The sequence below is a fragment of the Tiliqua scincoides genome, chromosome 9, assembly GCF_035046505.1.
Source record: "Tiliqua scincoides isolate rTilSci1 chromosome 9, rTilSci1.hap2, whole genome shotgun sequence".
Taxonomy (NCBI): domain Eukaryota; kingdom Metazoa; phylum Chordata; class Lepidosauria; order Squamata; family Scincidae; genus Tiliqua; species Tiliqua scincoides.
In genome coordinates, this window is record NC_089829.1 from 12,585,265 (window position 1) to 12,609,518 (window position 24,254).

At 47.1% G+C, this 24,254-nt stretch overlaps 1 protein-coding gene across 1 annotated transcript in view; it reads right to left on the minus strand.

Annotated features, from left to right (window-relative positions):
* Positions 1-24,254, minus strand: part of MEGF6 (multiple EGF like domains 6) — a 194,567-nt gene that overhangs the window by 27,977 nt on the left and 142,336 nt on the right. Inside the window, exons 7-18 of the mRNA XM_066637137.1 lie at positions 23,698-23,823; positions 18,248-18,370; positions 17,032-17,154; positions 15,770-15,907; positions 10,112-10,234; positions 9,746-9,868; positions 7,704-7,871; positions 6,334-6,465; positions 4,757-4,885; positions 2,090-2,218; positions 1,828-1,962; positions 1,322-1,456 (exon numbers count right to left, since the gene is read on the minus strand). Of these exons, the coding sequence (XP_066493234.1) occupies positions 1,322-1,456; positions 1,828-1,962; positions 2,090-2,218; positions 4,757-4,885; positions 6,334-6,465; positions 7,704-7,871; positions 9,746-9,868; positions 10,112-10,234; positions 15,770-15,907; positions 17,032-17,154; positions 18,248-18,370; positions 23,698-23,823 (1,584 nt within the window). The remainder of the gene's footprint in view (positions 1-1,321; positions 1,457-1,827; positions 1,963-2,089; positions 2,219-4,756; positions 4,886-6,333; positions 6,466-7,703; positions 7,872-9,745; positions 9,869-10,111; positions 10,235-15,769; positions 15,908-17,031; positions 17,155-18,247; positions 18,371-23,697; positions 23,824-24,254) is intronic.

Here is a 24,254-nt window from a genome sequence, read left to right on the forward strand (position 1 = left end):
AAGTGCATGTAGGATTGCAGCCCTAGTTCTGCAGTTTCTGATGGAGAACTAGGGTTCCTAGCCTATCAGGGTTCCAGTGAGAGATCAGTGTTTGGACTAGCTTCATCCTTAAGCTCTGGCATTTGAATTGGACTTAACAAAATACGCAACCCCAAAAGCTTGAACGAAGATGCTGGGGAAGGGAAAGAAGAGACACACCGGCTCAGAAACTGAACACCACCATCCCCCTCCCAGATTTTTTGTGCATACTTTCCTCTGTGCTAATTGATGGCAGATGCTCTCCATTTTTAATAGCTTCCAGATTTTGAATCCAAGTCCCCAACTCAATATTGCCATAAAACTTTACGTTATTTCCTGTGAGCCTTCCCTGAGGGCTTAAGCCTCCACCACCTTTTTAAGTGTTTGGGTTCCCCCCCCTTTAAACATGTTTGAGTCCCCCACTTCCCAAATCCCTCCCTCTCCACTGGCCAAATTGCTCCAGGATGAAATTCTCTCACAATGAAAGATTTGAGATCAAAAGGGATCTCCAAAAGGATTGTGGTTTTCCATGCTGCAGAAAGCTGGGATCTCCCCAAGGGAGGGAAAGATGGGTTGCAAAATTCATTTGGAAGCCCTTTGATCACATGCAAATTATAACACAAACATAGAGGGGAGAATAAACACATCAAAAGACAAAAGAGCAACAGTTAAAACATTAGGGTTTCGGCCAGATCCAGGACATCTCAGCTGGTCAAGTCCTGAGCCTTTTAGCTGATTAATCAAGGAATTCAATCTAAATGTGTTTGCATGTGAAAGAAATTCCTTTAAAAAATGATGACACTTGCTTTGCAGCAGAGAGCAGAGCAGAAGAGGCACTCTCCTCTTTCAGACGATGGAATGCCTCTTCTCTGGTAGGCTTTGCCGTCTGTGGAAGTAGTATGAAGGTTTTCACAGGCTATGTCTTCCTGTTTGTGCAGCCTTACTCAAATGTAACAGCCTCTCTTGGAGGGGCTCCAATCTTTTGGGGGGCCACATTTTTGCTAATTTTTTTTTTTTGAGTGGGGCTATATTCAATTTTTTTTGGGGGGGGGGGAGGGGGGAGAATCAGAAACAGCCTGGGCACCCAGTGAACACTGCTATTCTGAGAAGCCGTGGTACTTCAACTTAAGACAGAAAGGAACCCACTTACTAGTAGGATCCCCCTGCCCCAAAAAGCAAAAAATAATTTTAGTGGGGTACCCAAAAAAAATGCAGAAAATCCCCAGACATTTTAGAGAGAAAGAGTCTAAAAGACTCCGTCTCTCTCTCTCTACATATCTGCTCCTTGCCACATAATTCTTACCCTGGCTGCAGTTTTCCCCATGGTAGCCCTCAGCACACTCCTTCCGACACTCTCCACTTACATGATCACAGGACACTCCAGAGGGACAGTCGCATTTGCTCCTGCACCCAATGCCGTAACGGCCAGAGTCACATTCTGAAAATTACAAAGAGGAGATTACAGTATTCAGCCTGGGGCCAGACAACAAGGGAAGAGGTCATCCTTTCTTTACCCAGTGCATTGTCCACCTTTGGAACCTTGCCACAAGATGTGGTGATGGCACCTGGCCTTGATGCCTTTAAGAGGGGATTGGACTTATTGATGGAGGAAAGTCCATCCCAGTTCACAAGTCAAAGAGTAGAGCCCAAGTCTACAAGGGTGATGCTTAGCAATGGTCCCCAAATGGCTTGAGAGTAACCTTTGCTGCCTGTTGGTCTGAAAGAAAGCAACAAAGCTGGCAAGACAGCATCATTTGGGGCCAACAGATAACCTGGCACTGAGGCAAAAAGAATAAGAGAGTGACTCACGTGTCTGACACCTTTTGCCATGGTAGCCAGGTTTGCACACACAAGTGCCATCTTTCTTGTCACACTCCAGGCTGTTGGGCTGCACACACTGGCATTCCTCAGAGCAGCCTGTGCCATAGGCCCACTTGGGGCATGCTAAGATGGGGGAAAGGAACAGGGGAAAAAAAACATGTCAGTAGCCCAAAGAAATGTTAACAAAAAACATACACACAAAAAGGGCCCCTGCCCCTCCTCACAGGAACAAGGGGCGGGCAAGATTTACCTAAATGACAGTACCGGCCATACAGACCCGGGTCACACAGGCAGGCTCCATAAATCCGGTGACAGCGCCCCCTGTTGGCGCAATTGCATTTCTTCCTGCAGTGCTTCCCAAAATATCCTTTCGGGCAGCCTGTGAACAAGAGAGTCGCCATGGGCTTGGTGTAGGGTGATTTTAGGGACAGTATTAAGAGAGAGAGACTATGGATGCTGTGCCTACTCTGAAGCAATCCCCACCAATTTGAACAAGACCCATTTTAATAAGATATTGGGTAAACACGCTTCAGAGTAATAAATCAGTAAAGTAATAATCTTTACTGCAGGCTTAGTAAAGATGTTGGAGAATTGCAGGGGACAGCAGGGACAAGATGTCCTGCATTCTCCTTTAAGGCAATATTCAGCTTCTTAAAAATGGATCTATAAAACCACCAAGACCAGTCATTAAAAGCTAAATACTAAAAAGAGCAGAGGTCTAAACCAGGGGTCTCCAAACTCTGGCCTGGGGGCCAGATGAGGCCCGTGGAGAGCCTCTATCCGGCCCGCGGCCAGCATCTGATCCCCTGAGGGCCTCTAGCCCAGTTGACCAAACACAACTGGAGTTGTGCTTGTGGGGTGGGAGAAAGGGGGTCCTTTAAGTGTGTACTTTATTTCTTGGGCTGTGTTGGTGCTTGGAGAAATCCCGGACATTTGAGCCCATTCATTCATTCATTCATTCATTCATTCATTCATTCATTCATTCATTCATTCATTCATCTAATGTATTTATTTAAATTTTGTATTTAATTTTTCTTTTCCGGCCCTCGACACTGTACCAGATATTTGATGCAGCCCTTTGGTCAAAAAGTTTAGAGATCCCTCCTCTAAACAATTATCAGCCTATGCAGCAGATAGATCAAAGGATTGTTGAGGGGGAAAGCATCCTCAGCTGGCAGGGGGACTGGAGCTCAGGGGTTGAACAACTGCTTCAAATGCAGAAACTCTTGGGTTCAATCCCTGGCAGCATCTCCAGAGAGGGCTGAGAAAGACCCCCTTGCCTGAAGCCCTGGAGAGATGCTGCCAGTCAGTGCTGACAATGCTGAGCCTGATGGACCAAGGGTCTGACTCAGGCAGGCAGCATCCTGTGCTTGTTTAGGAGGAGGAGCTATAGCCTAGAGGTACAGCAAGTTTTTTGATGCAGAAGGTCTTTCAATTCCTGGCATTTCCAAGCCGGGCTGGGTAAAGTCCTTGCCTGGGACCCTGATGAGTTGCTGCCAGTCAGCACATACAATACTGGTTTAGGCAGCCCAATGGTCTGACTCAGTGGACGGCAGTCTCGTATGCCACAGACAGAAACATCTCTGGGGAAAGGGAGTTCCACATTCTGCCTGCCACCACCAAAAAGGGCCTTTGGACAATTAAGTCACCCCCTGTAACAATCAAACAGTAGGGCTATCTGAACCGAACATTTGCCACCTGCCGAGTGCGTACAAGTCTTACATACTTGGTGTGCACCAAGTGAATACCGTGTGTACCGAGTGTGTACCGTGCATTGACATTAGGCATAGCGCAGGCCACAGTCACGGTGTCAGAGCAGAGAGTGCCCAGCCACTAAAGGGAGAGCAGGCAAAGCCCTTTCCTGTTGGGTATGAGCTTCAGAGGAGCTGAGGGCAGGTCCACCCATCTGGGACAAAACATTAGCCTCCGGTGCTGTCGAAACACAGCCTTCCTGAGCGTATCCTCCTTATTTCCCCCTCCAAAGGATAAAGGGGAAGAGCATCCGTTGCCTCTTGAATTCCCCGTGACTCTGCTCAAGCTCGCCTTTCTGGGCAAATCACTTCCATATGTTCCCAGCTATGTCTGTGAAGTCACGTTAATGGATTTTGTTATTGACTCCTTGTTTCCTAGCACTAGAGACAACGTAGGTCAAAACTTTAACCTCCAAGGAGTGGAAAGAAAACCGGGAACTCTGCTGCCATTTGGTTGGATGGAAGAGGTGGCCGTGCAGATTGCCCTGTGTGCGATTTGGGTTTCGGTCCAAGATGGCTGCTCTGCCATAGGAACGCAAGGTGTCTAGAGCCACTCCATGATATCATATTCTTAACCCCAGACCCACACTTGATACACATGACATGAACCTTTATGTTGCAGGTGGGCACGGGTGTTACACCTGAGCTTCCTGCAGGAAATACGTATATAACATCATCTCTGCCCTTAACGAGATACAAGGTTCTTCTTAAGGGCTGGGATACACCACAATATTTTGTTGCAGGTTCCCACTTGTATTCAAGCTGATAGGGCCGGTTCAAGACCTCCAGATGCTTAAGACGGCATGCCAAACGCTGCCCCCCTTACCCAATGATGTGCCAGCCTCTGCCCCTACCACTCTCCAATATCTTAGGTCAACACACACACCCCACACACACATTTGCTTTTCCTCTCCAGAGTGGAAGGAGGAAGAAGAGTAGCAGAGGCAAGCAGGTGGACAGAGATGGGTGCTCTCCCACCAATCTGCTGCCTAAGGCAACCTCATCAGTTGGCCTCATGGATGGGCTAGCCCAGCATGCTGAGTGTAGGTGCTTCTTTTCAGTTGTACAGGTTTTCAAACTATAATGGTAGTTCCAACCACCGAATGGGTAGCCAATGTGGAACCCCCACTGCGAGTCCAGCAGAAGGGCGGAAGCCTCTGTCTTACCATCCTCACACAGCTCTCCACTGACTCCAGGCGGGCAGCGGCAGGCCCCCGTCACTGGATCGCAAGTGCCCCCATTTTGGCAGAGGCAGGGAAAGCTGCAGTTTCTCCCAAATGTGCCTTCTGGACAGGCTGGAAAAGGAAGAGGAGCACTGGTGAGAGACTTGTAGTAAAGGTGCTGGTAGCCAAATGAGGGGGGCCAGTTTCTTTGGGGGGGGACATTGAAATTGACCTTGATGGACAGGGCCAAATATCCTGTTCCCAATCAGGTTTCTCACATCCAAATTGCCCTGTGCTATGCTATGTTCAGATACAAACATAAACATGGTCGGAAATCTAATTGATTTGTTAATTGCATTTGTTACTGGGTTGAAACTACAGAGGAGTAGGATTAGGCTAGACACAAGGAAGAATTTTCTAACTGATCAAGCTGTCTGGTTTGGGAACAGTCTGCTTTGTGCATTAGATGGCTCGCTCTTCTTGGAAAATTTCAAGTAGAGCCTAGACAGTCAGTTGTCCAGTGTACACAACTGTGTAGCAGTTGCCTGCACTGAGCAGGGGTTGGACTAGATGACCTCTGAGATCACTTCCACTGCCAACATTATCTGATTCTATATCTCACCTTTCCTCTGAGTCTCTAGGTGCATATACGAGGCTTCCAGACTGTCCCCTTTCCAAGACATTGACCAGATCTACACAGTACTTCTTATACACACTTCCCTGGGATCAAGGCCTGTTGCACTGTGGCTTATGCCTGAGTAGACATGCCTAGGCTTGCACTGCTTAGCTTCATCAGGGTGAGTGCACCCTATGCAATCAGGACACGGCCCAAGGACTTAGATTTATACAATATTAGTTTTTTAGAATATTTCTTAGTTTTTAGAATATTTCTGTGTCTGCTTCATGGCAAAAAAATAAAAATAAAAATATTCCAGAGTTCAAAGAAAGAGATGGAAACAGAAATTCTCATAAAAGCCAGCTTCAGAGAAAAGGCGATTGTTTTCTAAAATAGTCACTGCTTAACTGGATGGGACGGGGTGTGTGTGAAGGTGTGACTCAGTTCTGCCTCTAGGCCAAAGAGTCTCTGGAGGACCATCACTCTGCCAATAGCTTTCTGGCCAGACGCTGAAGCTGGAAGCTGGAATCCTGAAGATTCCCATTAGTGTTTTAAAGAGCTTGTTAGTCTCAGAACAAATGGCATTCCTAATTAGCTGTCGATAGGTTTACAGCTCTAGTCTGAGTGCAAGAAACTCAGATCCAATGCCAGATCGGAGCACGCATGAAATGCTGAACTGCAGACCCAAATCCTGAGGGGCAGATCACAGTAGCGACATTCATGCCATTTTCACTGGGGATTTTGGCTGGCAATGCCAGCCTTGGGTCATGCCAACACAAACAGGCCAGAGCATAGGCCAAAAGCTGACTGAGAAACATCAAGGCTCTGAACACAATTTGGAGCTAGTCGGCTCCTTGCCTTCCAATCGCTTTTCTCAGTGAGGGAAACACTTTGACGGGGTGTAAAAATGACCCCATCCTGTGCCAGAGCTCCACCACGCCACCCCTGTGCCACCCCGGCTCACTTTGGTTGCAAAGAATTCCACTCCAGCCATCCGGACAGTCGCAGCCCGTCCGGTCCAGATTGCACACCCCTCCGTTCCGACAGTCGTCACAGGTCAGACTGCAGTCGTGGCCAAAGGTGTCCTCCAAGCAGACTACAAGAAGCAAAAATCGCAGGAGAAATGGCACCGGCTGCAACTTGATGGCAACATCCAAACAGCAAGAATTGGCACTGATAGGTTTATAGGACTGAAGCGTGTCCCACTGAACTCAATGGAGCTTACTTCTGAATAGACATGTTGAGGATTGTGCTGTCAGAACTGGGAACTCCACCCACCTTGGATTTGGTGGAACTTTTGAGGAATTAACTGTTAGGTTTGTAACCATCAGTGATCCGGGACCACGAGAAAGCCATCTCTCTGCATCTCTCTGTGGAAACTGACACAGAACTTCTTACCAGGAAGTGGCTTGTTCTGCAGCCAGGGAGCTACTATGAACACACATGCAGAGCAATCCTAGGCATGGCTTCTCATTAAGTAAGCCCTACTGAGTTCAGTGAGAGTTACACCCACATAAGCACGTATACAATTTCAGCCTGAATGCCTGTCGCATTTTTCAATAAATAAACCTCTATGTTATATATTTATCATAGATATTTTTAAATAATTTTAATTGCTTTTATATTTAAAATTTAAATAACAATCCCATTTCTGATCACATTTGGGTCTAACATCCAAATTGCCCAATGCTATGCTAAAATAGAAATATGACCTTGAACTGAAATTTAATTTGAATAACCACATTTTAATGGGTTTTAAAGAAGTTATGAACTGTTTGATAAATTTTATGTTTTTTGCCCACCTGGGAGAAAAGAGGGGAAAAAACTGAATGAATAAATATATATATACAAATAAAATATACTATCCAACTACCTATCTAGATACATATGCACACACAAATTTATTTATTTATTTGAGAGATTTATATCCTGCCTTTCCCATACTGAAGCGAATGCCTAAGGCAGCTTAGGGCCCAATCCTATCCAACTTTCCAGCTCCGGTGCAACCACAGTGCAGCCCCGTGGTAAGGGAGCACATGTTCCCATACCTTGAGCAGGACCCAATGATGGCCTGTCCATCACAAGATGCAGTATACATCCCACTGGTACAACTGCACCAGCACTGAAAAATTGGATAGAATTGGGCTCTTACACAGCTCCATAGTAGAGAACAAATAAGTATATTACAATAATGGTTCTACGGGCAGCTCGTAGAACATATGTATACACACTCCAGAATTCTGGCATTTGTACCCTAAACATTGCAAAATCCAAGGCCCCGCAAACATGCGCAAAGCATCAATTTGCTGCATCAGACAACCGCAAAACACTCACTGAATTTCTCAGACAGGGTATGCTCCCCTCTGGCTTCTGCCTCCTCTTCTTCCTCATCATAATCGTCATCAAAGAGCTGGGTGAACTCATCCCGCAGGACAGCCACATGTGGGAGCGGGCGGACAACCGGGCGCCGTCCATCCAGAGCTTCCACAGGTTCATTGAGTGCTGCGGAAAGAGCGCACAGTTCCAACAACAGCAGAACACGCAAATAAGGCTTTCCACTCAAAAGACGGTTAGACAGTCTCTGGAGGAATGAGGGAAGATGGGAAAGGGGTCAAATTCAAGACCCAAAGGGGAGAAAAGCGCAGAAAATAATTCAATAACCAACATGTTTTGAATTTTGTGACCTTTTCTCAGGGACATTTGTGATTCAGTTAAGCAGAGATCAGAAGGGTCTTCTTCATGAGAGCTCATGCATGCTTTTTTGAAAATATATTTCCTTTCCTTTGAAAATAATTTGCTTTCTTTTTCATTTGTTTAAGTTTCTACAGAGTTCTTCTTTTAAACCAGATTTCCTCCATTGTCCTTTTTCAAAATTAAAATAGCACTTCTAACTTCTGACAAACTGTTTCCAGCTGGAACAACACAGTACAGTCACCTTCTTGCAATAACTTTGTTTTTACCCACATGCCCTGGGACAGAACTCCTGTTTGTTGCATTTCATTTCGTGGTGCGTTTGTTCTGCAACAGGTGGACAGTTCACATGGAAATGCCTGCTTGCACCCATGTCCATTTGCACCCAAATCAAATTCACAGAACCAGGCCACTCCAACAGCAGCAGCCAGCATAGCACAGAGGCCAACAGAACAATCCTACAAAAGTCTACTCAGCAGTAAATTGCACACTTTCCTGGAAGTAAGCTCCATTAAACTCAATGGTGTCCACTTTTGAGTAGACATGTGTAGGACTGTGCTATTAGAGACTAATCAAGGCTTCCCCAATTCAAAGATGCCTCTGCCACAAACTCACTCACTATGGCCTTAGGCAAGCAGCTCCTCAACCTCAGTCTTTCCATCTAAAACATGGGACTAATACCATAATACAGGGGTGTCCAAAGTTTTTGGCAGGAGGGCCACATCATCTCTCTGACACTGTGTCAGGGGCCGGGGGGGGGAGAATTAATTTACATTTCAAATTTGAATAAATTTACATAAGTTTACATAAATGAATATATTAAAGATGAACTTATATGAATGAATAAAGGTCTTGCAATAGCTCAAGGCCTATAGAAGGTCTTGCACAAAGCAAGGCTGGCCTTTCCTTTACTGCCACTACTGCATCACAAATGTGAAACAGCAAGCAGTGGAGGGAAACCTCATCCCACAGCTCACGCAAGAGGTCAAACAGTCGCCTTCACACTGAGAGCAGTTGCATCGGGCCAGTGCGGGCTCTAACAAATCTCCGGAGGGCCAGAGGCTCATTGGAGACTGGAGGCTCCCTGAGGGCTGCATTGAGAAGCCTTGAGGGCCGCAAGTGGCCCCAGGGCCGGGGTTTGGGCACCCCTGCCATAATACTTACCTTACGGGGCTGCTAGAAGGGTAACGTACAGAATAATAAACACAAAGCACTTTACACATTCAGAAAGCATATGTTAAAGAGTGATTAATTGAAGCCTTTGAGGCTCAGGTTGAACTAGGCACCCAGGCAATGGTGATGATACCCAATAGGAAATAGTCTGCTTAAGAGCATTTTAATTTGCTTTATTGTTTGTTTCCCTTGGTGAAGGAGGGGCTTGCAATTATTTTCATTTTGGGTTGGTAGAATTTGCTGATCTCTAGATTATGAACCAAAATAGGAATCTGAATGAATGAATGAATAGCTGGTGTACTGTTCACTGCCATGAACTCACTAGGTCTTATGCAAGCCATTCCATCTCAGCCTCAGTCTTCCCCATCTGCAATATGGGGATAATAATGTTTATAGAATTCTTATAAGCATAACAATGGGATAATACATGTGAATGCTATGCACACTCAGAAAATATGGTATAAATGTTTATCATCATGAAATGCCTTTGGAAGAAAAACTTTGGCACTTACAAACACAGCTCCTTCGGTCTTCGTCCAGTTTGTTCCCAATCTGACAGCTGCATTGAAAAGAGCCCACCAAGTTCTGGCATATGTGTTCGCACCCACCGTTATTTGAGGAGCACTCATCTACATCTTTAAAATTAAGAGGGGGAAAAAACAGGATTTTAGTTTATAGCTTGCTTCGCCTTCTCACGCTAACACTGCAGACACGTCAACAAAGAGTGGCGCATAACCCTTGATGTTTCTCATTTCCCCCTTGGATGTGGATTCAGCAGATGCCAAAGTTAAGACCATCGTGCAATGCCAAACCACTGTGAAAGGCGCTTTGGTTCCCCTTTCTAAAGAAGGAGTCCAAGCAGGCACCCCCCCGCCTACCGATGCAACCGCAGCCGTCCACGTCCAGTCTGTAGCCAGCATAGCAAACACACTCATAGCCCCCGGGGTAATTGTAACAGTCCTGCTGGCAGCAATGAGAACCGGCATGGCATTCGTCTGTATCTGGAGAAGCAAACAAAGGAAGAAGGCAGAACAAAAATGTGTGAGCTCATCTCAACAAACCAATTGCTGGTGGGACATTCTGTGTGATGGGAGAAGACTTGACTCCCTTCCCTACAACCTGGATGACATTCTGGGCTCTGCTCCTGGATTGGTTTGAGGAGCGGGTACTTTGGAGGAAGATGGCACCACTGGTACATGCTGTCAAGCATCGCCAAAGTGTTGTGGGTGGGCGTTGCTCCTTTAAATTCGGCCTTTCGGAGTCAATATTAACTGTAGGCAAACATCCTGATGTGCCAGCCTCTGTTCTTCCCACATACTGGAAACAGATGAGAAGGATGGAATGGAAGCGTGGAGGAGAGTGCAGGGCGACAGTCTCTCTGAACACTCCCCTCCCATCTACAGTTCCTTTTATCCTTTACCCAGAAATATTTCCTTTTGTCTGTTCTGACTCTCTTGCCAGTCAATCTGAGTGAATGTCTCCAGGTTCTGGTGGTGTGAGAGAGGGAAAAATAACTTCCCTCTTTCCCTCTACCGATCCCATGCATAATTTTATGTGTCATAATCAGGTCCCTCCTCAGGCACCTTCTTTGGACTGAAGATCCCCAAACATGATAGCCTTTTCTCATAAAGGAGGTGCCCCAGTCCACTAATCATCTTGGTCGCTCTCTTCTGCAACTTTTCCAGCCCCACTTATACCCTTGCAGGGCAAGGATATTGGACAAGACAGACCCTTGGCCTGATCAAGTCAGTTTTTACTATGTTCTTAATATTCTGTTGTGGAAAAACTGAGCACAACTTCTGCCGAAACTCTTAGAAACGTGGAGGTCATTTTTCTTTACCACAAGGGCTGAACATCCTTACTGTTCCTCTGGTCAGAATGCCCAACTTCTTCTCAAGTGAAAATACCCCCCTCCCCGCCCACTGTGAGCTGCAATCTGTGAAGGCCTCCCTACCTCAACGACCTGGGATCCTCATTCCCAATTAACCCCTATCCTTGTGGTTGTAGAGCATTCCCTGACACCAAATGTGCAGTGCTTAAGGTCTACAAATGAAGATCAGATGCTGATGGAGATGAACAACAAGAGAGGCATTGCTTGCGCTATTCCCAGACACATCTGGTGAGCCTCAGGGAAGAGCACGCAGGATTCAAGATCCCTTTGGTATGTAGAGCTGGGGAAAAACTGCAGAAAGGGACAGCTTTTCCAGGGAGGGGAGGACCTTCCTTACAAGGAAAGACTAAAGCATTTGAAATTATTCATTCAGTATGGTCCAGCTCACAATGGCAAAGGGTGGAGGGGTAGCCCAGTGGGTGGGGGACTGGGCAGTGAAACTGGAAAGTTACCCTTTCCCCTTAGCTTTGCCAGCCACGCCTGTGAGTTGAACTGAGTATAAAAAGCTAGCTGCGTCTAGCTACACTTGCGCATGATCTGAGGCAACTGGCCTTCTTGCTGCCTTGCTTTGGTACCAGCAATAAAAAAACTGTTTTCTGCTATACCTTCCCTCAGAGTGTTAAATTGGGATGTAGCACTCCACTTAACAAACCTCACGCTGCCTTTGTGGGTTCAAGGGTGACAAGGGTTTCAGACAAGGCTCTTCCCCCAGGCCTACCTGGAGATGCTGCCAGAGATGGAAGCCACTCGGAGACTTCTACATGCAAAGCAGGTGATTACCACTGGGCTATGTCTCGTCCCCACTAAAGAGAGACTTTTCTCATCTTTAAAGGTTGAAGTTTCTCATGTGTGTGAAAAGACGCTCTATCAATCATGCCTAAGATTTAGAACGAAAGTCTACTGCTGTCGCTGGGACATTGGCAACCTACCTTCCCATTCATGCAACTTGTCCCTCAAAATGGCCATAGTGCCAGAAGATTGGAGGATAGCAAATGTCACGCCTATCTTTAAAAAGGGAAAGAGGGGGGACCTGGGAAACTATAGGCTGGTCAGCCTAACATCTATACCGGACGAGATGGTGGAATGCCTCATCAAAGGATCTCAAAACACATAGACGAACAGGCCTTGCTGAGGGAGAATCAGCATGGCTTCTGTAAGGGTAAGTCTTGCCTCACTAACCTTATAGAATTCTTTGAAAAGGTCAACAGGCATGTGGATGTGGGAGAACCCGTGGACATTATATATCTGGACTTTCAGAAGGCGTTCGACATGGTCCCTCACCAAAGGCTACTAAAAAAACTCCACAGGACAGGTCCTCTCATGGATTGAGAACTGGTTGAAGAGCAGGAAACAGAGAGTGGGTGTCAATGGGCAGTTTTCACAATGGAGAGAAGTGAAAAGCGGTGTGCCCCAAGGATCTGTCCTGGGACCAGTGCTTTTCAAACTCTTCAGAAATGACCTGGAGACAGGGTTGAGCAGTGAGGTTGCAAAGTTTGCAGACGACACCAAACTTTTCCGAGTGGTGAAGACCAGAAGCGATTGTGAGGAGCTCCAGAAGGATCTTTCCAAACTGGCAGAATGGGCAGCAAAATGGCAGATGCGCTTCAATGTCAGTAAGTGTAAAGTCATGCACATTGGGGCAAAAAATCAAAACTTTACATATAGGCTGATAGGTTCTGAGCTGTCTGTGACAGATCAGGAGAGAGATCTTGGGGTGGTGGTGGACAGGTCGATGAAAGTGTCGACTCAATGTGTGGCGGCAGTAAAGAAGGCCAATTCTATGCTTGGGATCATTAGAAAAGGTATTGAGAACAAAACGGCTAATATTACGTATAATGCCATTGTACAAATCGATGGTAAGGCCACACCTGGAGTATTGTGTCCAGTTCTGGTCGTCTCATCTCAAAAAAGACATAGTGGAAATGGAAAAGGTGCAAAAGAGAGCGACTAAGATGATTACGGGGCTGGGACACTTTCCTTAAGAGGATAGGCTACGGCGTTTGGGTCTTTTCAGCCTAGAAAAGAGGCGCCTCAGGGGGGACATGATTGAGACATACAAAATTATGCAGGGGATGGACAGAGTGGATAGAGAGATGCTCTTTACACTCTCACATAACACCAGAACCAGGGGACATCCATGAAAGTTGAGTGTTGTGAGAGTTAGGACAGGTAAAAGAAAATATTTCTTTACTCAGCTTGTGTTTGGTCTGTGGAACTCCTTGCCACAGGATGTGGCGATGGCGACTGACCTGGACACCTTTAAAAGGGGATTGGACAAGTTTCTGGAGGAAAAATTCATTACGGGTTACAAGCCATGATGTGTACGTGCAACCTCCTGATTTTAGAAATGGGCTATGTCAGAATGCCAGTTGCAAGGGAGGGCACCAGGATGCAGGTCTCTTGTAATCGGGTGTGCTCCCTGGGGCATTTGGTGGGGCCGCTGTGAGATACAGGAAGCTGGACTAGATGGGCCTATGGCCTGATCCAGTGGGGCTGTTCTTATGTTCTTATTCACACACTTTAATGATAAGCAATGAGTAAAACTAGCAGAGTTCCAGAGGTTTTGCCCCTGGACATGGGAAAGCTAAGAAATCCCCCCCCCCCCAGCAAAACTTACAAAATGAAGCAGAAAAGATGCAAACAAGATTGCATGGAATGACACCTGGCAGATCACTTGCATGCTCTGGGCACTGACCCAGAGAGGCCCGTGCTCCACTTGTGCCACTCAGTTGCATCTGGCAAAATGCAATTGCAAACACTCATGGAGTCGATTCCCAGTGCAGGAAATGCCTGGCTGGTAATGCCTGGGGTGAATTTCTGATGAGCTTAATTGCCAGAAAGGGACTCAGTTCAGAGTGGCACAAAATGAAAGGCAGCCTTCTCCAATCAGGGCACGTGCGCACACCCCCTTGTTGGGGCAGTCAGCTGACACCCAGGCGGGGGGGGGGGGGCTTTGGGCCTTACTGATTGCTTGCAGATGGAGGTGGTGTTGTCGTCAGTAATTCCACCAGCATGCTGCAGGCACGAACAACTAGAGTTCCCTTTTTGAGGGGCATATCTTAGAGGTCTTACGCATGCTTTGCACTGCAAAAAGGGCCAAAGTTTCACCTCTAGTTTAAAGGCATGTAAGTAAGTTCTTCTGTGTTCAGAACTTACTCCAAGGCAAATTTGCATATGACATTAAGGCTGCAATCATATGCAAATTTACCAGGGAGTAAGTTACTGAACACAAAGAAACTTATTTCTGTGTGAGCACCACAGACTAACACTCTTATATACCTTTTATATTCATGCAAGATTTTTTTTTATTCTTACACATTTCTTTTAAAATGCCTGCAATTCACTCCAAGATTTTAGGATGCAACAAATGAGAGCTTCTTTCAATGGAGCAGAATATGTTTCAGTGTAGCAATCATTGGCAGAAGACAAAAACATGCTAATGAAGAAATGTCAACTTGATTGCTGTTGTATCAATTAGTGTGGTGCGGTTATGGGGGTGTGGCTGCAAGGGATGTCATAACATACTTTTAAAATGTGCACACCCCTGCATGATGCTCCCAGGCACAAGGCAGGACTCCAAATAGTTGATCACTCTTGAGAGTGTTTAGCATGGGCTGAAACCATGTGTTTCTCAGCTGGTGGGTCTCATCTCCTGCAAGTTCCCACTTTTGATTAGGGCTGGGTGATGGTGCAAACGCCAGCATCCCCGAAGCCACCAGTCCAAGATCCAATTGGAATCAGAGATGGACAGAAACATGGAAGTCTCACGGGGCACCCAAATTGTCTTAAATATCAGAACGCGCCCATGCCTAATCAGTAGCGTTGGAAAAGGCTGACTCCATTAGGCAGATGGCCTGCCCCCCTTCCTAGAGCACACTGATTGCCAACTTTCTTTAAGTACAACTACAGTAGGGAAGGAGGAACAGAGAATGGAACGAATGCACAAACCGCGTTCTCACATTCATAAGAACGTAAGAAGACACCCCCACTGGATCAGGCCAAGATCCGTCTAGTTCAGTTTCCTGTATCTCACAGTGGCCCACCAGATGTCCCAGGGAGCACACAAGACAATAAAACACCTGTATCCCGATGCCTTCCCTTGCACCTGGCATTCTGAGGTAGCCTGGCAAAATCAGAAGGCTGCACATACCCATCATGGCTTGTAACCTGTGATGGACTTTTCCTCCATAAATTTGTCCAATCCCCTTTTAAGCCATTTCTGCTCAACGTTGCATATACACAACAGGGACCAAATGTGCACACCTGTGGGACGGGCACAAATAGGTTAAAGGCATCTAGGCCAGATGCCAGCACCAGATCCTGTGGCAAGGAGTTTCACAGACTAATTGCCTTAACCAGTTCTGCATTCCTTAAGACAAACCAGTCCCCTCGTTCTTCTCCTGCATTGCCACAAATGGGGCTGGGCTTGCAAAGAGCAACCAACATATTGTTAAGGGTCAATTGCCCTGTGCACACTACATGTTTAGCTGCACCACTGTAGCAGGAACTGCTGCTTTGGAAATCCTGGCAAGTCATCTCACAGTTGAGCTGGCACATGTGAAACCAAGAACCTCAGCCGCCAGTGACTGCTCTAATGCAGCTTCTTTCTTCACCTAACAAATAAGCAGTTTAGTTCTTCGATTACCGATGCACGTTTTCTGGTCTTCGTCCAGTCGGTATCCCAAATTACAGGCGCAGCTGGGGCCCGAGCTGGTGTGGCGGCACAGGTGGGAACAGCCACCATTGTTGGTCTCACAGCTGTTCACAATCTCCATTTCTATCCCTGGAAAGGCAACATATGCACACACTCACTGAGAGACGGTTCACTAATGCCATAATGCTAAATTCACTGCAATGTGATAAAAACCCATGGTCTGAATTAAGATCTGAGGAGATGGTGCCAAACCTCGAAATAGACTCTAAATTAGAGTCTTTCTCTCTAATCTCTCTTTCTAATCTCCCTTGGAAGAGCTTTTCTCAAATGGCCAATTACAATATTGCTATGGATCCTTTAAGGTAATGCAATGGAATGTTTTTGGATGAGCTTTGGAATTTGAAATTCACATTTTATTTTATTTATTTATTTACATCCATATATCAAAGAGCAGGATCTGTATGTGGATTGGCTCCCATCATTTTTTTTTTTTTGGGGGGGGGGGGGAGGTTAATACATACTGCCTCTTCCACCTCATTCCCCTAAATATGGTATTGACTGCCTCTTCCCTACAGCATGACTAGGCTGGCCTTCAACGTCCCAGTATGCCAAACAGTGCCCTTTTTACTTGGCAGCGTGCCAGCTGACACCATTCTTCCTCTTCTGCCTCAACCCTGCATTGTAAAGGAAAGGGGGTCATGGAGCAGAGAATTATGTGTGGAGGAGAGAAGAGTGCCAGCTGGAGCATGCTCTAGAGCAGTGATTTTCAAACTTTCCATCTCACGGCACACTGCTGAAGTTGTCAAGGCACGCCATCAATTATTTTGGCAAGGCAAAAAAACCAAACACCTTTTTAAAAAAATTGACAAGGCACACCGCATTGTTGGCTGGGGGTTCATATGCCCCCATGTCCCTCCCCCAAACTCTAGCAGCATACCTGCAGACTGTTCACGGCACATCAATGTACCACAGCACAATGGCTGAAAACTGCTGCTCAGGGTCACCTCTCTCTTCAGCACCTTCTTCTGATCCATTCCCCCTCTTTCTATTCAGATCCAGGGGCCAGGAGGAAGAGGAGCAGCAGACGGACGTGACTGGTTCCCCCAGCAATCTGTCACCTGAACCGATCCCCTCTGCTCTGTGGATGGGCCTGCCTGAGCTCACACGAGCTTGCTAGCTTGAAAGACCTATCAGAGCACTATCCATCACCTGGTTTTTAAATGAAAGAAGCCCACATAGAGGTGGGTACTTACGGTAACACTGCTTGCCATCTGCCCCCAGCTCATACCCCGGGTTACAAGTGCATTTAAAGGAGCCACGGGTGTTGATACAAACGTGTGCACACATGGCCGAGCCTGTTATACACTCGTTTATATCTGGAAGAGAGGAGAAACAGGACAAAAAACAGAGAAGATTTATTTTCTATTGATCGATCACAATATCTGCATCCCACGCTTGCTCCCAAAGGGCTGTCCCATTCTGTGCACAGAGTAGATGCTTATGGCACTCCATTTTTCATTTAAGGGTCACGTCAATTGGCCAAGAGAATTCACAACTTCCCACTTTCTGATCAATTGTGCAGCTCCAGATGGGCAATTCTGGATGTAAAAACGACATGTAGGAAGGATACAGGTGGAGCCTGTTTATCCACCGATTATACACCCGCAGATTTGGCTCAATGTGGGTCCCCTGGACCCACATTGATTCAGACCCAGCTCCACCAGAACCCTCTGGATGCTCTGGTCCCCTCTGGAGGGCTTTCTGAAGCCTAGAGAGGCAGCACGCATCTGCTCGCTGAGCTTCCAAATAGCCCAGAGAGGCGAAAAACACCCCTAGGGAAACTCAAAGTGGTGTTAAAGCCTGGAGAGGCAGTGGACGCACACTGCCTCTCTGGGTTTCAAAAAGCCCTCTGAAGGGGACCAGAGTGCAGCTCCAGTTCCCTTCGGAGGGGTTAATGGGCGAAGATCGCAGAAGATCTGCAAAATTTGGTATCTGCATGGGGTCCAAGAATGAATCCCCCACAGATACTGAAGCCCCACCTGTATTTTCATTCCTCAAAAACATTTGGTTCAGACCAAATTTGCTTTTCCAAGCCCCCCCCCCCCCGCCAAAGGGTAATTTTTAAGGACACAGAGGCACTTCTTGTTCAGAGGCATGCCTAGCGCATATATTTGTGTGCATGTTTAGTTGAAGCTCAAAAAGAAAATTAGCTGGAAAGGTACGTTCATGAGTCCTACTGTCTGATTCTTTGGTTAGTAAGAACGGGTTGCTGGAAAGACGCCTACTACATGCAGGACGTTGCCGGGATGTTTTTGTGAGCTTTATCTCTGAAGGCTATTAATCATTCTTCTAAACCAGACTGCAGAACTAATTATAAACATCCACTGAGATTAGCCTGGCATCTGCCAAAACCCACACCCACAACAGGGCAACTCTGCTCTCTCCAAAGTCTCACAATTCCGACCATACCGTCGCATGCCTTGTTGTCAGCTGCCAGTCTGTATCCAGGGTGGCATTCGCAGTGCGCCACTCCACGGCGATTCTGGCACCTCTGCATGCAGCCACCATTCCTATCAGCACACGGGTTTCTCACTGGCAAGACAGGAAAGGCAACAAGTCAACACAACGTGGCCCCACAAGTACTGGCTTCTAACCCTTGGAACATAAGCTTCCCGCAACACACAAATCGACTCATTTTAGCCAAGGCATGGCATGCCTATATAAAGGAAATAGTGTCATACCCAGTCAGACTGCTGGCCCACCTAGATCACTCTTGTCTCTACAGCACTTGACAGAGGTTCTCCAAGCTTTCAAAATACGTCATTCCTAGGTCTATACAAGCATGCCCCCATATCCATTGGGGTTCCATTTCAGAACCCCCCGCGGATAACTTAATGCACAGATAAGGGGGATCCCTCACCCTCCTGAGGCGAGGGGAGCAATGCCCCCTAACTTCCGGAGGGTCTTCTGAGCCCCACATGTGTCTGCCCGTGGCCTCTGCGGGACTCAGAATGACAATTACAAAAAAAACCAAACCTGTCACCTCTGGTTTTTTTGGCTAAACTAGAAGTGACTTTTTATGCCTTTAAAAGGCATTATGAGGGGTGGGGGCTTCATTATGTGAGGGGTTGGAAATCATGTTCTATGAAGACAAGACTGGAAGAAGTTTAGTTGGCAAGTTTAGTTCAGAGAAGAGACAGTTAGGACAGACAACTAGAATCATAGAGATAGAGGGGATTCATCAAGGACATCAAGCAGGTAAAGCCTCCTTAGAGCATCTCCAAAAGTTGCTTGAAATGCCTCTACTTGAAGACCCCTGAGAGGAGAACCCACCACTTCCCCAGGTATTCTGATCCATTGCTGCATTGCTCTTACAATTAAGAATTTCTTCCTGATATCCAACCAGAATCTCCTCCCTTGCAGCTTAAGCCCACTAGATCTAGTTCCGCTTTCCTGAGCAGCAGAGAATAAATCTTTGCCCTCTTCCATGTGACAGCCCTTCAGGTTACACTACAGTATATCCAGGTTTCAGCATATCTACAAATATCTGAGGGGCTGTCTTGTGGAAGATGGAGTGGACCTGTTCTCAGCCTCTCCAGAGGGTAGGACCAGGACAAATGGGTATGAATTACCACAAGGGAGAGTTCAATTAAATGTGAGAAAGAACATCCTGATGGGAAGAACTGTTGAGCAGTGGATCATCTGCCTTGGTCAGTGGTAGACCATCCATCGTTGGTCTTTACGCAGAGATTGGAAACCAAACTGTTGGTGATATTGCAGTTGTGGATGGCCTGCACTGGCAGGGAGGTGGAGGACCTAATCCTGTAGGTCCCTCCCTGCTCTGTGATTTTATGATCCATCTATCAGCCCTACCTCAAAGTGCTTGGATTTGAGTATGGAGCCTTCTCCATACAACAGAAGTGCTCTGGAGTTACAGCCCCATCTCCAACCGTTCACCCATCTAGCTCTGTATTCACACTAGCTCACAATGAATCTCCAGGGCTCCCAGGAGTCCATCCCAGCCCTACCTGGAGACGTTGCCAAGGACTCAATCTGAGACCTCCTGCATGCAAACCAAGCACTCTACCACAGAGATCCTGCATTCCCAATGGCAGATGAGACACATGACATCCATGGCTGATACCTACATGTGACATCCCAGGTTTGCCTCTGAATTCCAGATGGTGGGCTGACAAAATAAGCTGTTTCCTTGGATGGCTCTGCTTTTCAGACCGTGACAGTGGATGAAGCAGCACTGCCCTGGACACTCCTTTGCCTCGTTTGCAAAAAGAAGCGACGTGCTGTGGGTTCTTGGAGAGGCAACACATGGCCCTTCCAGCAGAACGCTGGCAGCTGCTTATCCCTCATCCCAAATTTCCAGGGAAGGGAGGGGGAGACAATAGGGGCCAAGTCCTTTCAAGCACATTTCCTAAGAGATCAGTCCATGTCCAGATGCCAGGAGGTGATCCAATTTTGACATTCCACCAGAGGCTCAAATTTTATCGTCCTTAAAGGACTCCTAGGACTTCCTCCACATCAGCATCCTACCATTCTGCTTCTTATACCAGCCAGCCAACCTCTCCCCCACCCCCTAAATGCTGAAAGCAGGAAAAAGTGAAGAAATTGTTCTTTACTCAGCGATAATAATAAAAATAATAATAATAATATAGGTATTTATATACCGCCTTTCTTGGTCGTCAGATTTCTCCTCAGACTTTAATTCAAGGTGGTTTACATTGGCAGGCTGTTCTAAATCCACGTAGGGATTTTTACAATTGAAGAAAGGTTCTATCTTTCAAGAACTGCACAACATTTCAGATGGATCTTTTGCGGTCTGTTACCACTTTCTGGCCTCCAGATTCCTCCCACGCAGGCTGACATGCAGCTCCTTCATTTCTCCAAGAGCAGGTGGAATAACTCAGCTTGGCTTGTCAGCTGCTTCAAGGTCTCAACAGTGCCGGTGGCCTCGAACTGGCGACCTTTGGATGTTTTCTTCAGGCAAACGGAGACTCAACCCTCTAGACCAGACCTCCTGCCCTCCTGCTCAGAAATACAATTTCTTTGCTGCCACTGGAGAATCTTGGCCTGATACTGTTTCATTTGGATCTTCCAAAGCCAAAGCAATCCCTCCCAAAGGGTGTCCATAGGGACATAAATATGCACCATTGGCACCAAGTTCCAGGCCCAGTCCAAGAGCTCCTGGTGCCAGGGGAGGCACGCCAAATGTTGCACCCCTTACCTAGTGATGTGCAAGCTTCTGGTCCTCTGACACTAGCCCACAGCTCTTCTCTCCTCCACACTTCTGTTCTGTCCCCCTCTTTCCTTTTCCAATTCAGGGAGTGAAAGAAGGAGAAGCAGTGGAGGCAAGTTGGCAGGCAGAAGTTGGCACCTTCCCCACCTGAGGCAATGGCTTCACAATTGGCCTCAAGGGTGGGCTAGTCCTGCCGACTTCCCATACAAATCTGCCTACATGATTTAACATTTCCTGATCTCTCTTGGAAAGGGTGTGGGAACTGCTATGTCTCCAAGGGTGCTACAGTGATTTGGATGCTGTTGTGTTATTGTTGTCTCTCTCACAAAGAGAGTCTGGTCCAACAAGAAGCTGACGGAACATACCAAGATCCAGGTCTTGGGATCTGAAGGCCTTAGGAGTGGACCTCAACAAGTGGGAAACCCTGGCCTCTGAGTGGCCCGCTTGGAGGCAGGCTATGCAGCATGGCCTTTCCCAGTTTGAAGAGACACTTGGCCAACAGTCCGAGGCTAAGAGGCAAAGAAGGAAGGCCCATAGCCAGGGAGACAGACCAGGGACAGACTGCACTTGCTCCCGGTGTGGAAGGGATTGTCACTCCCGAATTGGCCTTTTCAGCCACACTAGACGCTGTGCCAGAACCACCTTTCAGAGCGCGATACCATAGTCTTTCGAGACTGAAGGTTGCCAACATGGCATGTGTTATTGTAACATTGTGCTGTCTCCAAATAAAAATAATTGGTTGATTTGTGATAAATCGTTTTTAAAATCTTGTGAGTCACCCCAATGGTCCTCTGTGGGGATGGAACGGCAGGATATAAAAATCACCACCAGGGCCTCCTGAAGCCCTGCAAAGGACTGGCTTCACCAAAGAGGTGCACTGGGGCAACTGCCTATGTTGCAAAAATTCCAGGGGCAACTTTCTCAGTTACGCAAATGTCCCAGAGGAGGAAGTTGATGCCTTCAATGCGGGAGCCAGGAATTGAAACAGTTCCACAGTTCTTCTATGTCCTGCATTTGGGGAGACATTGCCAAGAATATTCTGATCTCCCCAGGCATAAAATACAGCTGCAGAAGGGAGGCAGTAAAATTATTTGGTGAAATACAAAGGAGGAGATTTCAATGCATTCAGGGAAGCAAAATGTGTGAGGCCAGCATTGCCTCTTCATTCTCTGTCATGACCTTTCCTAATCTGGCAATCTATACCAGCAGAATTCAGGACTTGTTCTGGAAGCAAAGACATGTTTGTGTTGATCGGGGAGGTGCCAAGTATGCAACACTGAACATTTTGGAAACCCAACACGTCCGAGTGTCTGAAATAGATCATGGACCAAAATTCAGGTACAGTATTAGGAAAGAGCCCTGTTGGAGCCAGTCAGGTGCCCTGGGAAAAAATCACAAACAGGGGATGCAGATTGGGGGGGGGGGCATCTCCTGCTGTTTGCCCCCAGCAACAGGTACTCAGAGCCACACTATCTCCAAACATGGAAGTTCCATTTAACTGTTGGGGGTAAGAGCTGTCCATAACTGAAAGTGAGCATGGCACAGTAACAAATGCACACCACCCCCTGCAAAACAGAATACCCACAATTTCAGATTTGGAAATAAAACTGTGAGATTCTGAAGTCTGCAATGTTGCCCCTGCAGAGTCAAAATCTGGATTCCTCCCTTCTGCATTCCCAGTCCTCAGTGGTTGAGAATGGCCCCAAACCCTCCCAGAAGGTATGGTGAAGAGGTGATGGATGGATGGAGGCAGTGTTCCATGCCCACCTGCAGACACCCTTGGACACCCGGCTGTTCTGGGTGCAGCAATTCCTGGCACTGCTCCTCACCCTCCTCCTGCAATGCCTTCCTTGATTGGTTTATCCCCTGACTTTTGATCAGAATTATCTCCAAAGCAGCTTACTATAACAACAGAAAACAGCTTGGGAGCCCTTCAGTCCCCTGGCCAATACATCCACTCACTTCTCCAGACCCCTGGATGACTGCCGTTGCCGCAGAGCTCTTCTTCAGACAAGGGGAGGCAAATGAGCTACCTGCAGCAATTTCCTTTCTCTGGCTGACATTGGGGACCTGGCTGATCTTCCCCTGGCCAAGGTGCTTGTCTTGGGTTGTAGGGGATGCAAACTCCCAGGGGCCCTTAGTTCTCTGGTCAATCGCAGAGTGATGCTGTAAGTCACCTGTGCTGACAGAGGATAGGACTAGATGACCTTCAACATCTCTTCCAACTCCATCCTACAAAAATGCCACCATTTGCAGCTCCATCTTCTGGGCATCTCCAAGCAATTGGCAGTTGGATCACAATTTTTTTTTCCCCCAGGTTGCAAGCTCCCTACAGCTACTCTGTTGTCAGGCCATTGGTGGGGGCCAAGCTCTAGTCAAAGCAGCACCCCCCACTTCCTGGTACTCATGCTCTGAGTTCTTGAAAGACAGAGAGACAGCAATACTGTGACTGAGAGGAGGAGGAGGAGAGGAAGTAGAAGAGGATTAAAAGCAGGGCAGCAAGGAGTAAAATGGGAAAGGGGTGAAGTAAGGGGGAAAACTGACTTAAAGCAGGGGATGGAGGAGGTCTCTATGGGGCAGGCTGGAAGCCATCTGGGGGTCAAGAGGGGTCTTTTATGCAGTGAGCTCTGCAGTGTCCTCTTGAGCAGGACTGGTTGGTGAGACTCACAAATGCAGTGCTTCCCGTCTTCCTTCAGCTGGTAGTTGTGCCAACACCGACATTGATGCTGGGAGAGGGTGAGCTGCACGCAATCATGTTCGCATCCGCCATTGTTGATCGCGCAGGTGTTGATGGCTGCGAAGCAACAAGAGAGCAACTCAATGAAAGCCAGAGACGAAGCCACAAGAGATCAAGCTTGGCAATGCTTGGGGTGCAAAAACACATTCAGGAGGCAACACTGACAGGAAGATCTCCTTTTGCATGGGTTGAATCAACACACGGGCAGCAGTTTCAGGACAAACGGATCTGCTCTTTCACGCAACCCACCTTCAAGTTACAAAACTTCAAAGGGAGATCAGGCTAAGAAACTACTGAATTAAAGTTCACGGTGAGACTTGACACCTCACAGATAGTCTTAATTGAAACAAGGGCATTTTAAATCAGTGCTAACTTGATTTGTGCATTTTTTAAGCAGTGCACCACTAGGAGGCTTCATCCTTGACTGTGAATTGTCATCATGTTTAACTTGCATACTTTTAAGTCTGGTTAAGGGTTGACATAGGTGG